The 23859-nt window shown below is 42.3% G+C and overlaps 1 protein-coding gene and 1 non-coding gene across 3 annotated transcripts in view; both read right to left on the bottom strand.

The window, feature by feature from the left end:
- The window catches only part of RALBP1 (ralA binding protein 1), a 33727-nt gene extending 10121 nt beyond the window's left edge, over positions 1 to 23606 (bottom strand). The window contains exons 1-3 of one of the 2 annotated variants that reach the window (XM_069957774.1): positions 23512 to 23606; positions 5376 to 5680; positions 1210 to 1653 (exon numbers count right to left, since the gene is read on the bottom strand). In XM_069957774.1, coding sequence (XP_069813875.1) covers positions 1210 to 1653; positions 5376 to 5619 — 688 coding nt within the window. In that variant the 5' untranslated portion in view covers positions 5620 to 5680; positions 23512 to 23606. Of the gene's footprint in view, positions 1 to 1209; positions 1654 to 5375; positions 5681 to 23402; positions 23424 to 23511 lie in introns of those variants that run through there. The other variant, XM_069957775.1, reaches the window with a different exon arrangement.
- LOC138784963 (U2 spliceosomal RNA) lies at positions 4866 to 5056 on the bottom strand. The gene has a single exon (XR_011361986.1). It is a non-coding gene; the product is annotated as a U2 spliceosomal RNA (small nuclear RNA).
- Positions 23607 to 23859: the final 253 nt, after the last annotated feature.

Genomic DNA, 23859 nt, shown 5'->3' with positions numbered 1-23859 from the left:
GGGAGGGCTTCAACTTCTATCATAAGCTATTTTGCCATACCATATTGATAGTATTAGTACACCATTGACACGTCCAATTGTTTGAGGTGAAAATGTTGGTTATTGTTGTTATATTAGTGTTTCTTGCAAATACTTTATTGTTCTATACATATCCATATAAACTGATTTGTTAAAAAAAAGGCTTCTTTACATCATATTCTGCTATCAACAAACTACTCTAGTCGCCTGCGTGCGACTTTCTCTATAGCCTCATTACTGACTTTACAAATGTATGTGCCTTATTGTGACAAAGCAGTCAAAAAAATATCTTCACGAAAAAAAAAAAAAAAAGACCTAACACCCATCCGTGAAATAAGACCACCAGGGGTCCAACTTTAGCCACTCACCTCCATCAGCCATTTGAAGGGACCACAGTGTTTGTGTAATTGCTGCCACCTCTAAGATTTTCTTTTGCTGGTCCTTGGAACCACCATACTATAAGTACAAGTGGTGCAAGGTACTACAGCACTGTTCCATTCAAGTAAACAGGACAATGTTGCAGTATTCTGCATTGCCTATTGTTAATCGCGTTAATCATCGGAATCATCCAAAGTGAGGAACCCTTTTCACTTTAATGTACTCAGCAGATAAAAACACAATATAATGTTTGCTTCTTCCAACAAATCTGTCACCTCCTGACTGCCTATTGAGCTGGTGGCACTGCTAGATACTCAGTTAAAGTATTCAGAACATAAATTTGTAGTTTGTGTTTTTATGCTCATCATAAAAAAGAAGCCTTTATTTAGGCCGTGAATAGCATCAAGGAGGCTGAGCCTATCATTCCCTGGACTCTAGCACTGCTATTCCTTACTGTACTGTATGCCCAGTGTATCTTGCTGATTAAGCAACAAGACGTGCATACAGGACAGTGAGCCCAGGGGTTGATAGGCCCGCCTCCCTGACACTATTCACAGACCAAAAAACACAGATGCAACAAAGCTATAATCTGAATGCTTTTATTTATTTTATTGTGGTCACAGATTCACTTTAATAGTCACTAAGCTGCATTACTTTTATATTTTCTTCTCCTAGGTCTCTTGTAAGTAGTACATCATAATTAAACAAATCACTTTTTTCTCTTTGTAATTTTAACTAAATCAATAACAAGCATATCCATAGAGCTGGCTAACATATACAGCAGCAAATTCTCTGTAGTTTGACCAGTTTTACCTGACACTCTGTAGATGCCTTCACATTTCATGCCATGTTGTTCAATGAAATCAATGCATTCCCGAAATACTGCCGGCAGCCGAATCCCATCACACATCATGGTTCTTTCTGCGGCCGCGGCCAGTGGAATACCAAATACTGGCCTCAGCCTGGGCACATCTACAGGTGGGGGTTCTGGATCTGGGGTGGGCTTCTTTTTTTTCTTTTTCTCTTTCCATTGCTTTACTACATCTGCAGCAGTTAGATCCTTGGACTTCTTGTCTTTGTGCTTGTCTTCTTTGTGCTTGTCTTCTTTAGGTTTCTCTTTTATTTTGAAGTCTTTCTCCTTCTTCTTAGAAAAACTTGGTTTCTTAAATACATGGATTCCCTTGGACCTCTTCATTTTGGACGGGCTCTCTGCTTCATCACCGGAACTGTCCTCCTGGAAGGCGGCATAACCCTCAGCTGAAGAAGAAAGGTCGGCGTTACAGTCGTGTATAGAAGGGGGGAAGCTACTTTATTGGTTTTATGGTTATATGGTTTATTAATAGCATAACTTTTGATGATCTTTAGCTACAAAGTCCTATATTGTTTCTCATGTCTACTCTGGGCATAGCTTTAATTAATTTAGACAACACAAAAACCATTGGATAACATCAGATGTTGTATATGAATAGCTGGCATCATAATGGCAAGCACAAGTTGGCTTTTAAAAAAATATTTATGGTCAATGCATTTCATATTTGAAAAATGTCAGACAGCTGTAAAATATTTATATTGTTTGAGGTGCATTAACTGAAAACCCAATGACACACAGGAAAAACAATGGACCTAACTTAATTTTTTCTACGGTTACAAAAATGATAGTCTACTACCCTTGTAGTTACTTTGGGCGATATCTCTTCACCGAAAAGGTTTTTATTTGCATTATATCCCATAAATAACATTTCGTATACAGTGGCATATGGATCATAAAGTGCAAACGCTATGTAAAGTGACAAAGGATTCATTTCCAGTCTGCACCCACACATGGTTTGTATTAGGGGCTTTTGAGGCGACTGGTGCAGTAGATAGAATACTATAGTTTACACATGCTGGTAAATATATATATACAAATGTATATCACAAATGTGTATATCACAAAGTACTGGCTGTTTAAAGTGTCATGGCACTGGCCATTTGGGGTCTCATGGCATCATCATTCAGTATAAGACTAGAGTCTTCCATTCACAGGGGCATGTTTAGTCTGTGAAATGTGGCTAGCGCATGGTCCGTGTGTCAAGAATTGAACATAGTCATGTGTATGTGGCCAAACTTTTTTTTATTTGGTTACTTTAGTTCTATTTTTCTAGATCCACACATAAGTACAGTAACTACTTTGTATTAGTTAACTTTGGGTCAGACTGTCTAAGATGCCAGTCTTCTACAGTCAATACTATTGATGAGAAGGCTTAAAAATAAATACAATGTTCTTCATTTTGTGTTATTTCAATATAAAATTGAACCCTTAAAATGACTGTACCACCAGGCCCAGGCTGGAGGCGGGCCGACCCACCCCTAGTGGGAGAAAACCACAGACCCTCTATGACGTGACTCCATTAGAATCAATGGAACTCTATCATAGAGGGGCTAGGGTTTCCTCCCACTAAGGGTTAGTCAGCCCGCCTCCAATGCTTCTGCCTGGGCCTGGTGGTACAGTCACTTTAACAATCATAACTACTATAAAAAGGAGATGACTAGATTCACCAAATGCCTTTACAATTATTAGTGTGACGTAAGCTCTGGCCATGAGTATGGATCATACCTGAAGCTGATAAATCATTTACGCAAAGGCCTAGGCTTTTAGCAAGTGGTGGTATTTATAGAAACCCATTAGCTTATCACTTTTTACATTTATTTGAGGAGAATATAATTGACCTAGATGAGAATGGTTATTGTACAAGTGAACACTACAGACCTATAACTAAATGTGCAGGCTGTTCAGGCACATAGCTACTGTTCTATTATTAGTGCTAAGGCCTAAAGTGCCTACATGGTGGCACAGGGAGCAGACAGGCACCATATTACCCAACTGCATCTGCTTCCTCAGGACACAGTAGCTGACAGTGACCGAACCCTGAGATCTGGGGCAGCAGGCCAAAATAATGGGCTTTCATCCCCAAATGCCCACTGCTAGTGACACCCGATTCTTAACTCCCAACTTTTCGCAAACTTCTTGGGAGCTGCATTTTTATTTTCCTGCAGGTAATACTCGTATGATCCTTATGTGTAATTTGAGATTCTCTATTAACTTCAATTATAGGAAATGCTGTAATAAAAGATGCACTGCACTGAAGAAACACGGGCTTCATTTTTCTTTGTAGCCGAGGATTAACCTCCCTAAAATATACATAATGTGCTAAAAATGTATATTGTGACAACACCCTAAGTAGGCAGTAATGGCACATCACAGCCCTGGACAACTTGGATCAGTTCCCTCCTGCAAACCAAGATATCTAGTGGGGCTATAGTAACAGAATTATCAAGCTATTGTGTAACCATACTCTCCTGCTACTTATGGAAAATCCCTTTACAATGGAAGAACAGTAGAGATGCATTAATAACTTTTTAATATAACCCTATGTGCATATCTGTCAAGTGTCTGCTAAAGGTAAATGACAAATTCAACTCTGCTTCATCAAGTAATCAAGCTCAATCCACATGTAATTAGCAAGTGATGCTATAGGTATGTGCAAAGCATCCCACAGGATGACTCACAATCATACCAAGTAGCCTCTAAGCCTGGACTACACCCTGACTACACCTCTGCTATTATGGCATCAGCTATAATTCTAGCTTACCGCATGCAGTTAAGCCATTGCACAAGCCTCCAGACTGTAAACATATAAACCTGAATGTATCCAGACATGTGGTAAAGAATAGAATATGTAGGGAAAATAGGAAATTTATACACTAGGGGATTAAATCTTTACAATTGAATCCCAGGAAATAGATTTTGTAATCCAAACATTGGAGGGGTTGTCTAGCAAAAACAATTCTCACTTATAAACTCAATAGGCGACATATGTTAAATTGGTGGGAACCACTGATTGCTAGAACTGGAAGCTGTACCTCTGGTGGCATGACACCTGTGCCTCTATTCCCAACCTAGTAGTCAGATGCCCATCAATCTAACAACTGTCACCTAACCAGTGGATAGGCAATAAGTCATCTCTGGCCAGAATACCTTTAAGACCAAAATAAGCTCAGTTAAAACTAGTGACTGGCTGAGGTCATTACAAATAGCATATTACAAGGTACTATTACACACTGTCAGAATAGGGAGGCATTAGGACATGGGTCTCCAAACTGCGGCGCTCCAGCTGTTGCGAAACCACAACTCCCATCATGCCTAGACAGCTAAAGCTTTGGATTTGGCTGTCCAGGCAAGATGGGAAATGTAGTTTTGCACCAGCAGGAGGGCCGCAGTTTGGAGACCCATGCATTAGGACATCTGTTATGGCCATATTAGATGGCTGAGCCCTGATCTCCCAGATCGGCGTCTGTTTTCACAGCGCTTATTACACAGCTTAATAATTGTACATAATCGCTTGATTGTTTGTGGCCCTAGCGTTAACTAGCCGCCGGCCATACATCTGTTATTACACAGGGAGAGGTGCAAGCGACAGGAAATTATTTTTTTGTGCACTGAACCTGGAGGCACTGCAATACCAGGTCAATGCCTAGAGAGGACAGAACAAGTTCTTTTTCCATCTCCCTGTTCTAAAAATCCATTTAATATATGGTACCCAGATAGGGGACGTATCAGATATGAAAGCGATAAGAACAGATACTGCACTTGATCATAGCCAAAAGGCCGAGAAGCTACAATGGGAAATTTTTTGACATGTCAAAAGTGAGCAATTAGCCAACTGGTCCTATTATGCAAGGTGATAACTGCCTATATAATGGGGCCTTAAGGTGCCTTGAAGATGAACTTAATAAAATTATGCCAAGTCTAGCACTAAACATACCCTTATTGGTAGAAGGCATTACATCTTTTCTCAGTAGTAGTGCTGTAATATGTACACTTTATGGGCCAGACTAATCAATCCCTCCGAGATGAAACCTAATGTGACTTGTCCATAGCCAGCTTTCATATCATACAGGTGGATCAGCCTGGGCCTATATGTCTCCTGTATACTTACTTCTTTTCTCCTTCTTCTTAAATTTCCCTTTCTTCTTGCCATGGTCTTTTTCATCATCAGACACTACATCAGGTGGCTCATGGAGGATGTCATGAGGAGGCGATGGCTCGCCGGTGCGGTACAGTCCAGGGAATTTAGTTGGGCTGATTTCTTCTGAGCTAGGTGTACGAGCCAGTCCCCCACCATGCTCAGCCCTCCGATGTTCACTGGGGCTACTGGTGGGAGGCAGAAAGCACTCAGTCATTCTGCCGACGACAATTTACTGTCGGAGCGGAGCCTGGACTTCTGTTACCTGTCCATTTTACCTAGAAAGACCAAAAACAACAATTATTTTATTACTGTAAGAAAACCGATTAAGCTTCAGGTTCCAAGTAATCTAAAATTTCTATTCACTCAATTACAGGTTATTGTTTTCTAACCCGTGAGAAACTTCTACAAACGTGTATATACATTAGGGAATGTAGACATAAGCTCTTTCAGCTGGTTCACATTACACCAAGAGGTGAATAATAGAGACGCTATTACCCTATAGCTGCCTTGTCACATGCTTATTTGTTTGGTCATATAATAGATGTTAATTGTATTCTATGGTAATCACTGCACTAACTACATTGAGCAGTTCACATCTGATCTAATGACTGAAGCTTTTAGGCTGAATTCACACATGCAGTAATGTAATGTAAATGTATGGTTTAATTGCAGTAATTGATCATTTCATTGTTGTCCAGCCATCATTCAGTAAAACTCTGACGTGAGTTAACATACCCTCAATGTTTCAGACCAGAAGGAACTATTTGATAATACAAAACAATATTATAAATAATGTTTTATACAAAATAGGGGATAAAGGGGTTGTCCAGAATAAAATAACAGATAACCTTAACAAAGAATAAGCTATCAATAGAAAAAAAAAAACGGATTCCTTCAGCTCACGTAAAAATTTCCAACTTTATTATGACAATTCTTAAAACAGCCGACGCGTTTCGAGCCTTGCCTGGCTCTTAACCCCTTGCCTCCGCAGCCTGTTTTGGCCTTAATGACCAGGCTCATTTTTCAAAATCTGACCTGTCTCACTTTATGCGCTTATAGCTCAGTGATGCTTTAACGTATGCTAGCGATTCTGAGATTGTTTTTTTGTCACATATGGCACTTTATATTAGTGGCAAAATTTGGTCACTACTTTGTGTGCTTTTTGTGAAAAACATCAAAATATCATGAAAAATTTTAAAATTTTGCATTTTATGAACTTCTGAAATTCTCTGCTTCTAAAAAAGGAAGTCATAGCACATAAATTAGTTACTAAATCACATTACCAATATGTCCTCTTTATTCTGGCATAATTTGGGAAACATATTTTACTTTTTTAGGCTGTTATGGGGCTTAGAAATTTATTAGCAAATTATCACATTTTGTGAAAGTTTCCAAAACTGATTTTTTTTTAGGGACCAGTTCTTTTTTTAAGTTGATTTAGGAGGCTTGTATGCTGTAAAACCCCATAAGTGACCCCATTTTGGAAACTAGACACCTTAAAGAATTAATCTAGGGGTATAATGAGCCTTTTAACCCTACAGGGGCTGGAGGAAAGTATTCACAATTAGGCCTTAAAGAAATCGAAAATTTTAATTTTCCAATAATATATATGTTTAGATTAAAGTTTCTCCTTTCCAAAAGGAACAAGAGAGAATCTGCACCCCACAATTTGTAACACAGGTTCTCTTGAGTACAACGGTACCCCATATGTGGGCGTAAACCACTGTATGGGCACACAGCGGGGCTCAGAAGGGAAGGAGCGCCAATTAGCATTTTCAGTGCAGATTTTGCTGAAGAAGTTTCTGAGCGCCAGGTGCGTTTGCAGCGCCCATGTAGTGCCCGTAGAAGAGAACCCCCCCAAAAGTCACCCCATTTTGGAAAGTACACCCCTCAAAGAATTCATCTTGGGGTGTGGTGACCATTTTGACCCCACAGGTATTAGAGGAAAGTATTTAAAATTAGACAGTAAAAATGAAAAACTCGAATTTTTCCAATAATATGTTCGTTTAGTTTAAAATTTCTCAATTTCACAAGGAACATGAGAGAATCCGCACCCCAAAATTTGTAACGCAGGTTCTCCTGAGTACAACGGTACCCCATATGGGGGCATAAACCACTGTATGGGCACACAGGAGGGCTCAGAAGGAAGGGAGCGCCAATTAGCATTTTTAGTTCAGATTTTGCTGAAGAAGTTTCTGAGCCCCAGGTGCGTTTGCAGAGCCCCTGTAGTGTCCGCAGAAGAGAACCCCCCCATAAGTCACCCCATTTTGGAAAGTGCACCCCTCAAAGAATTCATCTTGGGGTGTGGTGACCATTTTGACCCCACAGGTATTAGAGGAAAGTATTCAAAATAAGACAGTAAAATTGAAAAACTTGAATTTTTCCAATAATATGTTTGTTTAGTTTGAAATTTCTCAATTTCACGAGGAACAGGAGAGAAGCTGCATGCCCAAATCTGTAACGCAGGTTCCCCTGAGTAGAACGGTACCCCATATGTGGGCATAAACCACTGTATGGGCACCCAGCCGGGCTCAGAAGGGAAGGAGCGCCAATTAGCATTTTCAGTGCAGATTTTTCCGAAGAAGTTTCTGAGCGCCAGGTGCGTTTGCAGTGCCCCTGTAGTGTCAGCAGAATAGAACCCCCCCAAAAGTCACCCCATTTAGGAAAGTACACCGTTCAAAGAATTCATCTTGGCGTGCAGTGAGCGGTTTGACCCCACAGGTATTAGAGGAAAGTATTCAAAATAAGACAGTAAAAATGAAAAACTCGAATTTTTCCAATATATGTTCGTTTAGTTTAAAATTTCTCAATTTCACGAGGAATGGGAGAAAAAAATGTACCCCAAAATCTGTAACGCAGGTTCTCCTGAGTACAACGGTACCCCATATGTGGGCATAAACCACTGTATGGGCACACAGCAGGGCTCAGAAGAAAGGGAGTGCCAATTTGCTGGAGCAAAACCGCAGCTAGTAATGGTTATTAGAATAGCGCAGTTACTAAAATACAAAAAAAAAAATGAGATTACAGGTAATGTGGGGTGGTTACGGATAATCTGTGGTGGTTACGGGCAACCTGCGGTGGTTACGGGCAACGAGGGGTGGTAACGGGCAACGTGGGGTGGTAACGGGCAACGTGGGGTGGTTACGGATAAACTGAAGTGCTTATAGGTAATCTGGGATGGGAACCTGTAACGTGCGGTGGTCGGGGGCAACGTGCGGTGGTCGGGGGCAACGTGCGGTGGTCGGGGGCAACGTGCGGTGGTCGGAGGCAACGTGCGGTGGTCGGAGGCAACGTGCGGTGGTCGGAGGCAACGTGCGGTGGTCGGAGGCAACGTGCGGTGGTCGGAGGCAACGTGCGGTGGTCGGAGGCAACGTGCGGTGGTCGGAGGCAACGTGCGGTGGTCGGAGGCAACGTGCGGTGGTCAGAGGCAACGTGCGGTGGTCAGAGGCAATCTGGGGGGAATTACATGTGATTAGGGGCAACCTGGGGGGGTTACAGACAATCTGCGGTGGTTACGGGCAACATGGGGTGGTTACAGACAATCTGGGGTGGTTACGGATAAACGAAAGTGCTTATAGGTAATCAGGGGTGGGTACATGTAATTTTGGGTGGTTACGGCAATCTGGAGGGGGTCACTGGCAACGTGTGTGAGTTAGAGGCAACGTGCAGTGGTTAGAGGCAACGTGCGGTGGTTACGTGCAATATGCGGGGTTACGGGCAATCGGGGCAGATTACGGACCATCTGGAGGGGCTCACTGGCAATTTGGGGTGGTTACAGGCAACGTGCGGTGGTTATGGGCAACGTGCGGTGGTTATGGGCAACATGCGGTGGTTATAGGCAACATGCGGTGGTTATAGGCAACATGCGGTGGTTATAGGCAACATGCGGTGGTTATAGGCAATGTCCGGTGGTTATAGGCAACGTGCAGTGGTTAGTGGCAACGTGCGGTGGTTAGTGGCAACGTGCGGTGGTTAGTGGCAACGTGCGGTGGTTAGTGGCAACGTGCGGTGGTTATAGGCAACATGCGGTGGTTATGGGCAACATGCGGTGGTTATAGGCAACATGCGGTGGTTATAGGCAATGTCCGGTGGTTATAGGCAACGTGCGGTGGTTAGTGGCAACGTGCGGTGGTTAGTGGCAACGTGCGGTGGTTAGTGGCAACGTGCGGTGGTTAGTGGCAACGTGCGGTGGTTATAGGCAACATGCGGTGGTTATAGGCAACATGCGGTGGTTATAGGCAATGTCCGGTGGTTATAGGCAACGTGCGGTGGTTAGTGGCAACGTGCGGTGGTTAGTGGCAACGTGCGGTGGTTAGTGGCAACGTGCGGTGGTTATGGGCAGCGTGCGGTGGTTATGGGCAGCGTGCGGTGGTTATGGGCAACGTGCGGTGGTTATGGGCAACGTGCGGTGGTTATAGGCAACGTGCGGTGGTTATAGGCAACGTGCGGTGATTACGGGCAATCTGGGGTGGATACGGGCAATCTGGGGCGGATATGGGCAACCTGCGGTGGTTACGGGTAATTTGGGGGGGCTAGGGGTAATCTGGGAGTAAACTGCAATTATTACTATAATAAAAAGTGTGTGTTTTATTTTTTTGTATGTTTTTCACTTTTTGTACTTTATACATTAATTTTCACTGTATTACTATGATTACTGTGATATTTTCTATCACAGTAATCATAGTTCAGTGACAGAGACCAAATTGGTCTCTGTCACTTTAAATTTTCAGAGCTAACTGATTCTGGAGCGCATGCGCACTTCAGAATCAGCCTGGACGCCGAGGAGGACGGAGCTCCGTGGATCAGGTAACGTATGTGCGGAAGGGGAGGTGACTGGGGGACGGGGGTGACTGGGGGGGTGGGGGGCGACTTGGGGGGGGGCACGGTGACACTTTTTATCCCCTGTCACCAATGATTTATGGTGACAGGGGATAAAAAGTGCTGATCAGCACTGGGAACAGGCGATCGGCGGTATATAGTATATACCGCCGATCGCCTGCTCCGGGACCACACGGGGGGGTCCCCGATCACTGCTCCATGCTCTCCGCTACCTCCGGTGGCGGAGAGCATGGGGCTTTGATCACTTATTCATTTCCATCCCTGCGAACAAACATCGTTTGTTAGCAGGGATGGGGGCGGCCATCTTGGATCTGATGGCCGCCCGGGGAGGGTGATCGGGGGGCTGATCTGGGGTCTGAGGGGACATTTTTCATCTCCCCCCACCGTGGATTCACGGTGGGGGGAGATGAAAACTATCGGCGGCGCCGGTAATGCCCGGTACCGGCGGATCGCCGCTAAAGAGGTAGTAGCGGCGATCCGCCGGTATCGGAGGACGAGGGGAGGGGGCCGGGGGACACAGATTGAGAGGCGGTGGGGGGAGGCAGCGTTCTGCAGCCTCCCCCCGCCGCCCGATCGGCGGGGGACACTGAATCTCCCCATAGACGCTGCGGTCGCATTGACCGCGGCGTTTATGGGGTTAACTGCCCGGGGGGGAGCGCGGCTCCCCTCCGGGCAGTGGCAGCAGGAGGATGCTGTGTGACACAGCCTCCTCCTGCTGCCCGATCTCACCCAGGGACAGAGGGGGGAGGCAGGGAAAGCATGACGTCCAGGGACGTCATGATGCATTCTGCCACTGCTTTTCATGACGTCCCTGGACGTCATATTGGGGGAAGGGGTTAATCATGGCATCTGAATCATGTATAATCTAAGTGGAAAAATACATCCCATTTCACAGGTCACCAGAGGGCAAGAGGACTCTCCAAGACCATGACAGAGGGGAATTCGTACACACTACAGTGTGGTGCTGGTGGATCCTACTTTAGTTGTTTTTATATAATGTATAATGACATCTGGAATAAGTTGGCACAAAATCCAGCTTGTGCAAACATTAATAATTTTTGTTATACCAAAGAATTGATGTACAAAGATAATTTCCCCCAGTGATTCTCTTTTCACACTGTGTTTTCTTACTGCATTTGTTTGCCATCATTTTTCTCTTGTACATGTTTTTGTTACATACATATGTTGCAGCTTGTTGTGATAGGAATGACGTGGATACTTATCGTTGCTTTTAGAAAGGCCGCAGTTAAAAACAGGAATTTTTATGAGCAACGATTTTCAACTAAAAGAAAGTTTGTGTTTAAAAATGATTGCCGTAAAATCTGTAACAAGATGTTATCTCCTGACATGGTAGACTTTGAAGCTCTACAAAGAGATGCCTGTATTTACCACATATGACAACACAAACAATCATTACTCATACATCACAATTATAGATGCCATTATATTCAAGCTTCCCATATGTTCCTGTCATGTTGACTGGTCAGAAGAAATTTTCCATCAAAACTCTCAACTGATTTTGGTGAATAAAGAAATGCATAAAGATAGATTACGGCCTCATACATATAGTCATACCATATCTCTGTTGTTACAAAGTCATAATAGGCAACCATAAGGATGTATGGGGCAATACACATAGGTGCTGTTTGGGCGTTTCTGATTCAGCTGTAATAGCATATTGGCCGGCTCATCTCGGTATGCAGCTTTATGGGTCTATACATCTGATGGTTGCCTTACCAGCAAGAGGTGCTTGAAATAGAAAGCATTGTGTGGATAAAGGTTCAGCATTAGTTTTTTCCAAGTTCTAATGTACAGTCTCTGTAAAATGATTCTGAACAGAACAAGGTTCCTAAGTTTATAATCACCAATTGACAAACCCATCTTTAAAGGGGAACTCCGGATAAGAAAAACTTGTTTTCTATTAAAAGTACATTAAAAGTCATATAGATGTGTCTATACAATGTATTACTGTATCTGTATGGTTCTGCCACACTGGTAGCTGATAGAAATCCAGGAAGTGAAAAAAATGTCCCCTGTGCCAATTCACATTGTCTCCTGCTTCCACTGCTCTCCCAACTTAGGAGACAAATCTTCCATGCCTCTGTCTCACATTGTGTGTGTTTGCTGAGATCAGGCTGATGATGCATACAGGGGGCAGGGTGTGATATCACAGGGGGCACGGCTGGATAACCCAATCCCCTGACTGATTCCCCATCTCTAAGCGGCCAGAAGCAGCTGCTGCACAAATTTTACTGATAGTAATGGGTGGGGGCTGTGATGATCACATGAGGGAAAGCAATGCATTCTGGGAAATGCCAACCAGGGAGAACAGAAACACAAAACACAGCAACCCCCCCCCCCCCCCCCCCCAAACAAATGCATTTTTGGTAGTAGTTTCAAAACTGGGATAGGTAAGTAATGCGTTATGCTTCTGCAGAAGTTTCATTTTTTTTAACATCTACCTGGAGTTCCCCTTTAAGATAGTTGGACCCCCTGCAATCTCTAAATTATGCCCTATCCTGTGCATGCTCTGGACAGGGCAGAGTACCCCTTAACAAAATTTCAATTTGCACAGTATTCGGCTTGCATTGCACATATCCAGATCCAAAAGTATGTCAATTCCAGACTAAATTGTGCAAAGATTTGTTGCATTTGTTTCCCACTGACTTTACACAATGAAATATGCCAGTAGTGTTGCAGATTTAGTTGTGGATTACCAGCAAATCTGCAGAAAAATCTGGATATGAAGCTTACAGCCAAATGTCTTTACTTTTTTAGCTTTTGCAGCAAAGGGGAAGGCCTTTTACAAGGGCTGATGAACCCCCAATAACGACTACTGATCTCTGTGATCCGTGCCCCTTTACAGAGCTTTAGGATGTATTCACACATTGGCCCAGACGTACTAACCCTGATGTGTCAAATGTATGTCCCTGATGCTTTGTGTTCTTGCCAATTATCGAGCGCGAGCTCCACTTCTGCAACTTTTTAACAGCCTCTGAGTGTCTGTTTTTTCCCCTGAAAAGAGGGCGTAGCGGGTACAGTTGTGTAAAACTCTGCTGATGCAGAGTGCAATGCATTTTTGCAGACTGATAGCACGATGCAACAAAATTTTCGTTCCCGGATTCTAAATATTTCAACTGCCCATGTATACACGTAATAAAAAATACAAATATTTTAAATTAAACTTTGATTTTGTGTCAATGACCTATGCTAGCTTTGTATTTATTGAGAAATTATGGTTTGTGTTCTATGATAGAAACAATCAACATTTCACTACAAACATGCAACTGTTACGAAATTTGATAAATTCTGTGTATAACAGCTCAAAAATGACTGTACTGCAAATCACTCTCACAAATCAGCCCCCAAAATATAGCCTCCTATCATGTTCGCTTTATAATGTCCCTGGTTAAAGTGCTCGCTTTGCTCCTCTGAATAACCTCCCATGTTCTCTTTAAATTTATCAAGATAGGCATCAAGGATTTAGACTAAGGCCAAAAAATAGCAGGGTAAAAAAAAAAAAAAAAAACACCATGGACATCTATAGGAGAAAAATGTAAAAAAAAACGGTTTAAGAGTAAGGGCCCTATTACACCAAAAGATGTCTGACAGATTATCCGACAGATTTTTTTCAGCCAAAACCAGGAACAGACAAAACAGAGATCAGGTCACAAAGGAACGACTGAGATTTCTTCTCTTTTCAAATCCATTCCTGGCTTTGGCTGAAAACAATCTGTAAAATAATCTGTCAGACATCTTTTGTTGTAATAGGGCCCTAACTTGAAGAGCAATTTGCAAGAAGAGCTTACAGTTTTTCAAAATTGGGACTTTGTTTAAGAGCTCCCTGTACTGGGTGGGAGCGAGAGTGGAGGAGGGGCATGGTTTGCATAGCAGGGTCTACAGCTCTGACCCAGGAAGTCTCCCTCACCTTCCAAACTTATAGCAGATCCACTTCAGGCTGGGGCTTGCATCAGGGGACAGGACTGTGGAGGTAATCTCTTCATTGCTGTAACCCCTCTCTTCCCAGACAGAGTGCTGCATGTATGCGCCCACATCTACCCTGCTCATTCTTTAATGTCTGTGTCAGGCCCTAGGTTTCCCATCCTCTCCATTCCTGCTATAATGTGCCTGCACTCACACTCAGCTATACATACTGCTGCTATAATGTGCCTGTCATTGCCCTCCTGCACAGCTCTGTGATTCTCACTTCCTGATTGGTCCATGCTTAACACCCGCCCCCTTCCCCATTGCTTTCATGTGTGCACAAGATCTGACAGCAGCCATGCTTCTCTATTCTAGCCTGTTGTACGCTACTGCATTATGGGGATCTGCAACTCCTTCCTGTAAGGAAACTGCAGCTGTTCCTTTAGGTTTCTGCACTTACTATAGATTATACTCCACATGCTGATTGCTATACTATACAGTAACTTATAATATCAGAATAAAAAATGATTTTGGGGGTGTGGAACCAATTGTCTACATTTTAATGATTTTTTGTGGTAAACGTTGCTTTGGTTTAAGAGTGGGTTTGGCTTACAAGCACAGTCCCAGGACAAATTATGTTCGAAAACCAAGGCACCACTGTACAGTCATGGCCAAAAGTTTTGAGAATGACACAAATATTATATTTTCACATGATCTGCTGCCCTCTGGTTTTTTAGTGTTTGTCAGATGTTTTTATCACATACAGAAATATAATTGCAATCATATTATGAGTAACAAAAGCTTATACTGACAGTTAGAATGAGTTAATGCAGCAAGTCAATATTTGCAGAGTTGACTCTTCTTCAGGACCTCTGCAATTCTCCCTGGCATGCTCTCAATCAACTTCTGGACCAAATCCTGACTGATAGCAGTCCATTCCTGCACAATCAATGCTTGCATTTTGTCAGAATTTGTTGGTTTTTGTTTGTCCACCCGTCTCTTGATGATTGACCACAAGTTCTCAATGGGATTAAGATCTGGGGAGTTTCCAGGCCATGGACCCAAAATCTCTATGTTTTGTCCCCTGAGCCATTTAGTTATCACCTTTGCTTTATGGCAAGGTGCGCCATCATGCTGGAAAAGGCATTGTTGATTGCCAAACTGCTCTTGGACAGTTGGGAAAAGTTGCTCTTGGAGGACATTCTGGTACCATTCTTTATCTATGGCTGTGTTTTACACAAGACTCTGAGAGCAGATTCCTTTGGCCGAGAAGCAACCCCACACATGAATGGTTTCAGGATGCTTTACAGTTGGCATGAGACAAGACTGGTGGTAGCGCTCACCTCGTCTTCTCTGAATAAGCTGTTTCCCAGATGTCCCAAACAAAATCAGAGAAAATGACTTTACCCCAGTCCTGAGCAGTCCACTCCCTGTACCTTTTGCAGAATATCAGTCAGTCCCTGATGTTTTTTCTGGAGAGAAGTGGCTTCTTTGCTGCCCTCCTTGAGACCAGGCCTTGCTCCAAGAGTCTCCACCTCACAGTGCGTGCAGATGCACTCACACTGCCTGCTGCCATTCCTGAGCAAGCTCTGCACTGCTGGTAGCCCGATCCCGCAGCTGAAACACTTTTAAGAGACGGACCTGGCGCTTGCTGGTCTTTCTTGGGCGCCCTGGAGCCTTTTTGGCAACAATGGAACCTCTCTCCTTGAAGTTCTTGATGATGCGATAGATTGTTGACTGAGGCGCAATCTTTCTAGCTGCAATACTCTTCCCTGTTAGGCCATTTTTGTGCAGTGCAGTGATGACTGCATGTGTTTCTATAGAAATAACCATGATTAACAGAAGAGAAACAATGATGCCACGCACCAGCCTCCTTTTAAAGTGTCCAGTGGTGTCATTCTTACTAATCATGACAGATTGATCTTCAGCCCTGTCCTCATCAACACCCACACCTGTGTTAATGGAGCAATCACTGAAACAATGTAAAGATGTGTTCACACAGACAGATTATTGAAGCCAAAGCCAGAAACAGACTATAAACAGGGAATAGGCCACAAAGGAAAGACTGAGATTTCTCCTCTTTTCAAATCTATTCCTGGCTTTGGCTTCAATAATCTGTCATAAATCTGTCTGTGTAAACACACCATTAGCTGGTCCTTTTAAGGCAGGGCTACAATGATGCTGAAATGTGTTTTGGGGATAAAGTTCATTTTCTAGGCAAATAATGACTTTGCAAGTAATTGCTGTTAAGCCGATCACTTTTTATAACATTCTGGAGTATATGCAAATTGCCATTTTTAAAACTAAAGCGGTAGACTTTGTAAAAATGTATATTTGTACAACTCAAAACTTTGGCCATGACTGTATATGTATATGAAAAAAGGACATAAAATATATTTCCATATTGACTTCCAGCTACTCAGCTTCCATCTATCATCTGGCCACAGCATTTTTCCACACACAAAATGTAAGTGCATTTCTAGGTAAAAAAAAACAAAAAAAAAAACACCCTAAATCTATGTGAAAACACCCTAACAGAGCAAAGTTATAGATTTGTATTTTTTATTGGATCCAGTAACAGTCAGGAATGCTACTGAAACCTAAAGTATGGGCTATATATTAGCAACAAAGCTGTCCCTCTCTCTGTGAAGGGACCATGTGGCCTCTCCACACAGACATTGATTGGTGATAAAGCAGCGCTCTGTATAATGTACATTATACCTCTGCCAATGTTTACATGTGGTCACAGACAGCCGGGGGGCAAGGTAAGAAGTAATATGCTTCTAAGTGAGATTCTTCTGACTACTCCGGTTTTCTCTCACACTCCAAAAACATACTGAGCCCCAAGTGATGAAACAATGCAATTCATGACATATCTCTACTAGGTGTCAAAGGTTTTTTCTTTAAAGTGTCACACTCGTTATAATTTTCAAAATCTAAATCAACAGTAGATGTGATATAAAACAAGTCTGCAATATACAACCATTTTTTTTTTGTTGCTTTATATTACATCTACTGTTGGTTTATATTTTGAAAGTTATAACGACAGTGACACTTTAAGTGACAGTGCCCATTTACACAAAGACCACACTCTTTACTATACCCAACAAGAGACAGTGTGTTAGAGGCCATACGGCAAAAGTTCAAATTAAAGATCAAAGGTGTCATAAACTGATGACAAATTGTTGTGTAATAGCATTGTAATGTAATAGCAGGATCTGCCTTGTTTCTTTTCACCCACTAAACCTGATTCTCCCTGTGATGATATCACCGCTCTAGTTAAAAATACAGTCCCTCAGCCCAGTTAGGAGGTTGTAAATATTAACTAAATACAAGTAGTTAATAATAATATTATTATTATTATTATTATTATTATTATTATTACTACAATTCATTGTGTTACTTGGCAAAAAAAAAAGCAAAAAAGACATCCTATACCAGTGGCATAAAGAGTGAGGGGCATCAATGTATCTAAGTGGTGCTTGGTCTCTACATAGCCACTGACACCATGCTGCTCGTATCTGCAAAAACAGCCAAAAATAAGGAATTATTATTAATAGTTATACTGTTATCTATAAGACCATCCAATAGTCCCATAGTCTGAAATTCTGGCACTTCAGAGGCTTGAAGCATATGCTGGGTTATTTCACTTCACTAAATCGTGTGGATACTTGTGTCTATGCACTTTTATAATATTGTTCTATGCTCTGATAGTAACAATTTTTATTGGGACAAACCTGGTATAAAAAAAACCATCTGTGATAGAGAAACAAAGTCCTTCCCTTTCTACGTCATATAAATAGCAGGATAGAAAAGAATAAAGTGCTAGTGGTACAGATCATGCAAGTCTACTGCCACAGGACATGGATATCTAGCTATGTGAGATGGTACCTGGTACTACTTTTAGCCACAGCTTAGAAAACAGCAAAGACAAAAAAAAAAAAAACACCATAACAGGATCGCCTTATAATATCCCTTAGGAATGTTACTGCTCCTGCTAACTTTGGCTTTAGCTGTCAAGTAAAGGGAATTTTCATAGTGAGTTTTAAATCATGCAAAAACTTTCTGATTTTCCACAACAAATTGTGCAGATGTCGTCGCATCTTTGGATGGGTATTATGTTAATATTGTAGAAGAAAGGGGGGAAACTATATGTTTAAAATCCCCAGTTGCAACTGCGGTTTATTGTCGATTTTGACTTAAGAAGACAGTGGGGAAAATCTGCACTGCAGGTCAATTTATGAAAGGATTTTATGGGCACCAGATTCCCACAAATCCCATTCACTTTATTTCTACTGTAACATACTGCATATATTTCACACACAAACCTGCTTCGGAAACTCCATTGTATCCACCTTGTGGGAAAATAGCCTTACATGACCACTGTCATTAGAAGAAGACAACATTTGATATGTCAGACACACACACACAGCAAGGAAAGAGGTGTGCAGCAGCAGCAGCAGCACACGTCTTTCAAGGCTCATTCTCTTCCTGACTGGTCACAGTCTGAACACTCGGACCTAGACCGATAAAAACTTGACCTTTCACAGAGACAAGTCCAAAAAGTTTTTTTTTTAATGACCATCTGGTTAGCTAACTTGTTGGCTCTATGCAGCTCTGGGATAACAAGCAATAATCCATATTTTTGTATAACAGATATCAGAGCCATCTCCCATGCATGAAACTTGTGTGGTATCAGCTCCAATATCTGATTGTGCCCTGGAATGTTTCATAATGCTGCCAGCTGGGCAAGACTCTAATTCTATGCGATATTCATAGAAGTGGAACTTGACCTCAGTGACCAATTGCTGCACATCAAGCATACTACAGGCCCATTAAAAGTTATGAAGACAGGGACACTTTAAGGCGAGCATTCCCAACAAGCTGAACAGGCTGGGGCAAAACCGAAATAAATCCACAAGAACTGCGCATCACAACCATTAATGAAAGTGAATAGGGTCCTGTTGTAATCCACAAGAATCTTAGATGGATTTGTTGCAACTGCGAGGTCACAGTCAGTTGTGGGCTGCAACATGACCCAGTTCACTTCTATGAGTGGCAGTGCCTTATGCCAGTTTCAATTGTTCAAAATTTATCATATAGCATTTTCTCATTGACGTATGGTGAACTTTTTGGTCATGTGGATTTTATGTCACCCAGTAAGTGATTTAATACAAGTGTGGTGGCTTAAAAAAAAAAAAAAAAAAAGCTCTATACTCACTGCCATGTTTATAAAACATCCAGAGCACGGTCCCGGAGATTGTGTGGGGGGGGTTCAGCAATCGGACTCCTTGTGAACTGACACCAAGAGATTTAACACGGAACACCCCTTTCAACCACACCCACTATTTAAAGGGAACCTGTCACCCCCCGTGCTGGACTCTCCTGTCATTCTCTATGGGTGGTGGACTCATCTCTAAGCGCGCGCGCCGGGCTGCAGCAGCTGAGATCTTCATCACCCGACCACCTCCAGAAGCGGGACCCGGCGGGATTAGGTGAGTATAGGGGGCTCTAACGGGGGTCGGGAGCCTGTCACCCCGGCACAGGGGGTGACAGGTTCCCTTTAAGCTAAAAAGTCACAACTGTGTCCAAAAAGAAAAAAAAGTGCAACATGTTCCCAAAAACGGATACAAAAACCTTATGAAATCACCTCAAAATGTTATATTTTAAGAAGGTTTAAAATAAAGTGACACAATAAAGAAATGTCAGCTGGCAATATGTGCTCCACTGGTGCTGGTCTCTGAAATCTGGCAATGCTGGGCACAGTGGTAGCAGCTCATATGATAAATCCATAGATAGAAATGTATAAAGACTGAAGACCAGTAACAGGCAGTAGCCTATAGCCTATATTACTGGTCTCAATAAACTACTTCAGGACTGGTAAGTGCCACAGTCTTTATACATTTCTTTGGATTTAAAATCATGTGATACAACACAGACTTGTGGCAACAACATAAAGTCCCTTTAGCCTGGTATCTGAAAGTCTACAATTCCTGAAAACGCCAAAGAACAGCAGCAAAACACAGACCAGAGTCACAGCGTACAAAGCCCCCTTCCACTAGAACACTAGCGTATATGATGGCTGTGGGTATGCACAGCTCTATATCTTCATGTAAATTCTCCATCATGCAAGAAAACTTCAAATATATAGAGTGATAATATATACCAGAGCCATGTGTACAATGTAACCACCTATAAACCGCTGGTAATGATCCAGTCTACACTGTATATACTATATACACAGGGCTCTGTACCTAGCAGTGATACTATACACCAGAACCATGTGTACAATGTAACCATTCCTAATGATCCAGTCTACACTGTATATACTATATACACAGGGCTCTTATGCCTAGCAGTGATACTATATACCAGAGCCATGTGTACAATGTAACCACTGGTAATAATCCAGTCTACACTGTATATACTATAGACACAGGGCTCTGTACCTAGCAGTGATACTGTAGACCAGAACCATGTGTACAATGTAACCACTCCTGATGTTAGTCTACACTGTATATGCTATATACACAGGCCTCCATCCCTAGCAGTAATACTATATACCAGAGCCATGTATACAATGTAACCACTCCTGATGTTAGTCTACACTGTATATACTATATACACAGGCCTCCATCCCTAGCAGTAATACTATATACCAGAGCCATGTATACAATGTAACCACTCCTGATGTTAGTCTACCCTCCATATACTATATACACAGGCCTCCATCCCTAGCAGTAATATTATATACCAGAGCCATGTATACAATGTAACCACTCCTAATGATACAGTCTACACTGTATATACTATATACAAAGGCCTCCATCCCTAGCAGTAATACTATATACCAGAGCCATGTATACAATGTAACCACTCCTGATGTTAGTCTACACTGTATATACTATATACACAGGCCTCCATCCCTAGCAGTAATATTATATACCAGAGCCATGTATACAGTATAACCACTCCTGATGTTAGTCTACACTGTATATACTATATACACAGGCCTCCATCCCTAGCAGTAATACTATATACCAGAGCCATGTATACAATGTAACCACTCCTGATGTTAGTCTACCCTCCATATACTATATACACAGGCCTCCATCCCTAGCAGTAATACTATATACCAGAGCCATGTATACAATGTAACCACTCCTGATGTTAGTCTACCCTCCATATACTATACACACAGGCCTCCATCCCTAGCAGTAATATTATATACCAGAGCCATGTATACAATGTAACCACTCCTAATGAAACAGTCTACACTGTATATACTATATACAAAGGCCTCCATCCCTAGCAGTAATACTATATACCAGAGCCATGTATACAATGTAACCACTCCTGATGTTAGTCTACCCTCCATATACTATATACACAGGCCTCCATCCCTAGCAGTAATATTATATACCAGAGCCATGTATACAATGTAACCACTCCTGATGTTAGTCTACACTGTAAATACTATATACACAGGCCTCCATCCCTAGCAGTAATATTATATACCAGAGCCATGTATACAATGTAACCACTCCTAATGATACAGTCTACACTGTATATACTATATACACAGGCCTCCATCCCTAGCAGTAATACTATATACCAGAGCCATGTATACAATGTAACCACTCCTAATGATACAGTCTACACTGTATATACTATATACAAAGGCCTCCATCCCTAGCAGTAATACTATATACCAGAGCCATGTATACAGTATAACCACTCCTGATGTTAGTCTACACTGTATATACTATATACACAGGCCTCCATCCCTAGCAGTAATACTATATACCAGAGCCATGTATACAATGTAACCACTCCTGATGTTAGTCTACCCTCCATATACTATATACACAGGCCTCCATCCCTAGCAGTAATACTATATACCAGAGCCATGTATACAATGTAACCACTCCTGATGTTAGTCTACCCTCCATATACTATACACACAGGCCTCCATCCCTAGCAGTAATATTATATACCAGAGCCATGTATACAATGTAACCACTCCTGATGTTAGTCTACCCTCCATATACTATACACACAGGCCTCCATCCCTAGCAGTAATACTATATACCAGAGCCATGTATACAATGTAACCACTCCTAATGAAACAGTCTACACTGTATATACTATATACAAAGGCCTCCATCCCTAGCAGTAATACTATATACCAGAGCCATGTATACAATGTAACCACTCCTGATGTTAGTCTACCCTCCATATACTATATACACAGGCCTCCATCCCTAGCAGTAATATTATATACCAGAGCCATGTATACAATGTAACCACTCCTGATGTTAGTCTACACTGTAAATACTATATACACAGGCCTCCATCCCTAGCAGTAATATTATATACCAGAGCCATGTATACAATGTAACCACTCCTAATGATACAGTCTACACTGTATATACTATATACACAGGCCTCCATCCCTAGCAGTAATACTATATACCAGAGCCATGTGTACAGTATAACCACTCCTGATGTTAGTCTACCCTCCATATACTATATACACAGGCCTCCATCCCTAGCAGTAATATTATATACCAGAGCCATGTATACAATGTAACCACTCCTAATGATACAGTCTACACTGTATATACTACATACACAGGGCTCCATCCCTAGCAGTAATACTATATACCAGAGCCATGTATACAGTATAACCACTCCTGATGTTAGTCTACACTGTATATACTATACACACAGGCCTCCATCCCTAGCAGTAATACTATATACCAGAGCCATGTATACAGTATAACCACTCCTGATGTTAGTCTACCCTCCATATACTATACACACAGGCCTCCATCCCTAGCAGTAATACTATATACCAGAGCCATGTATACAGTATAACCACTCCTGATGTTAGTCTACCCTCCATATACTATATACACAGGCCTCCATCCCTAGCAGTCATACAGCTCTCTGCAGATCACATCAACATTTACTGAAATAACTGGGAACATTTATAAATACTGTGGAATGTACCATGTATACATAGACTGGGGGGTGATTATCGATGAGACTATTGATCTCTGCATAGGACTGATCATGTAACCGCCCATTAGAGTTACACAATAATACAATACACAACTACTGTATATGACACCAGAACAGTATAGACTTCCACAACACAAACTCCCGTCTCCCATACACTGTCAGCCAGTACCCATACAGTGAGTGTGCAGCCCTGCCGTGTATACATACAGCTCTGCAGTACAAGGAGCGCTCGTCCATAACACATAGGCGGATGAATACATAAAGTCCGGCACCCTGACAGGTACCACGGCAGCACAGTGCACCCAGCGCCTCTCACCTGTGTCCTCCCACTCCGCCTCGCTCTGTCACTATGAATCTGTGTTCCTCTTCCTCCAAGACCCAGCGCTGGGCAGGAAGCGGCGTAGTGCTTAGTTCTTGTAACAGGACATTGATAGGGTAAACGCTCTGCTCTCAAAAGTGTCTCTTATTTCCGGCGTTATCTCCATTTTTATGGAGACAAACCAATGTGAGATACAGGCAGGTGGTCTGCGCGGAAGGCTGGGGGAGGAGGAGACAGATGAATCTGGACACCCCGGCCTCTAGTTTATGGAAAGTCTTTTTCCATGACAGCTTGAATTCCTCTGTCATGTGACCCCTTGTAGTAGTGAGGGCTGCCATGCTGTGG

This window comes from Dendropsophus ebraccatus, chromosome 2 (genome assembly GCF_027789765.1).
Source record: "Dendropsophus ebraccatus isolate aDenEbr1 chromosome 2, aDenEbr1.pat, whole genome shotgun sequence".
NCBI lineage: Eukaryota > Metazoa > Chordata > Amphibia > Anura > Hylidae > Dendropsophus > Dendropsophus ebraccatus.
The sequence above is the reverse complement of the archived record's forward strand: the minus strand, read 5'-3'. Positions and strand labels throughout refer to the sequence as shown.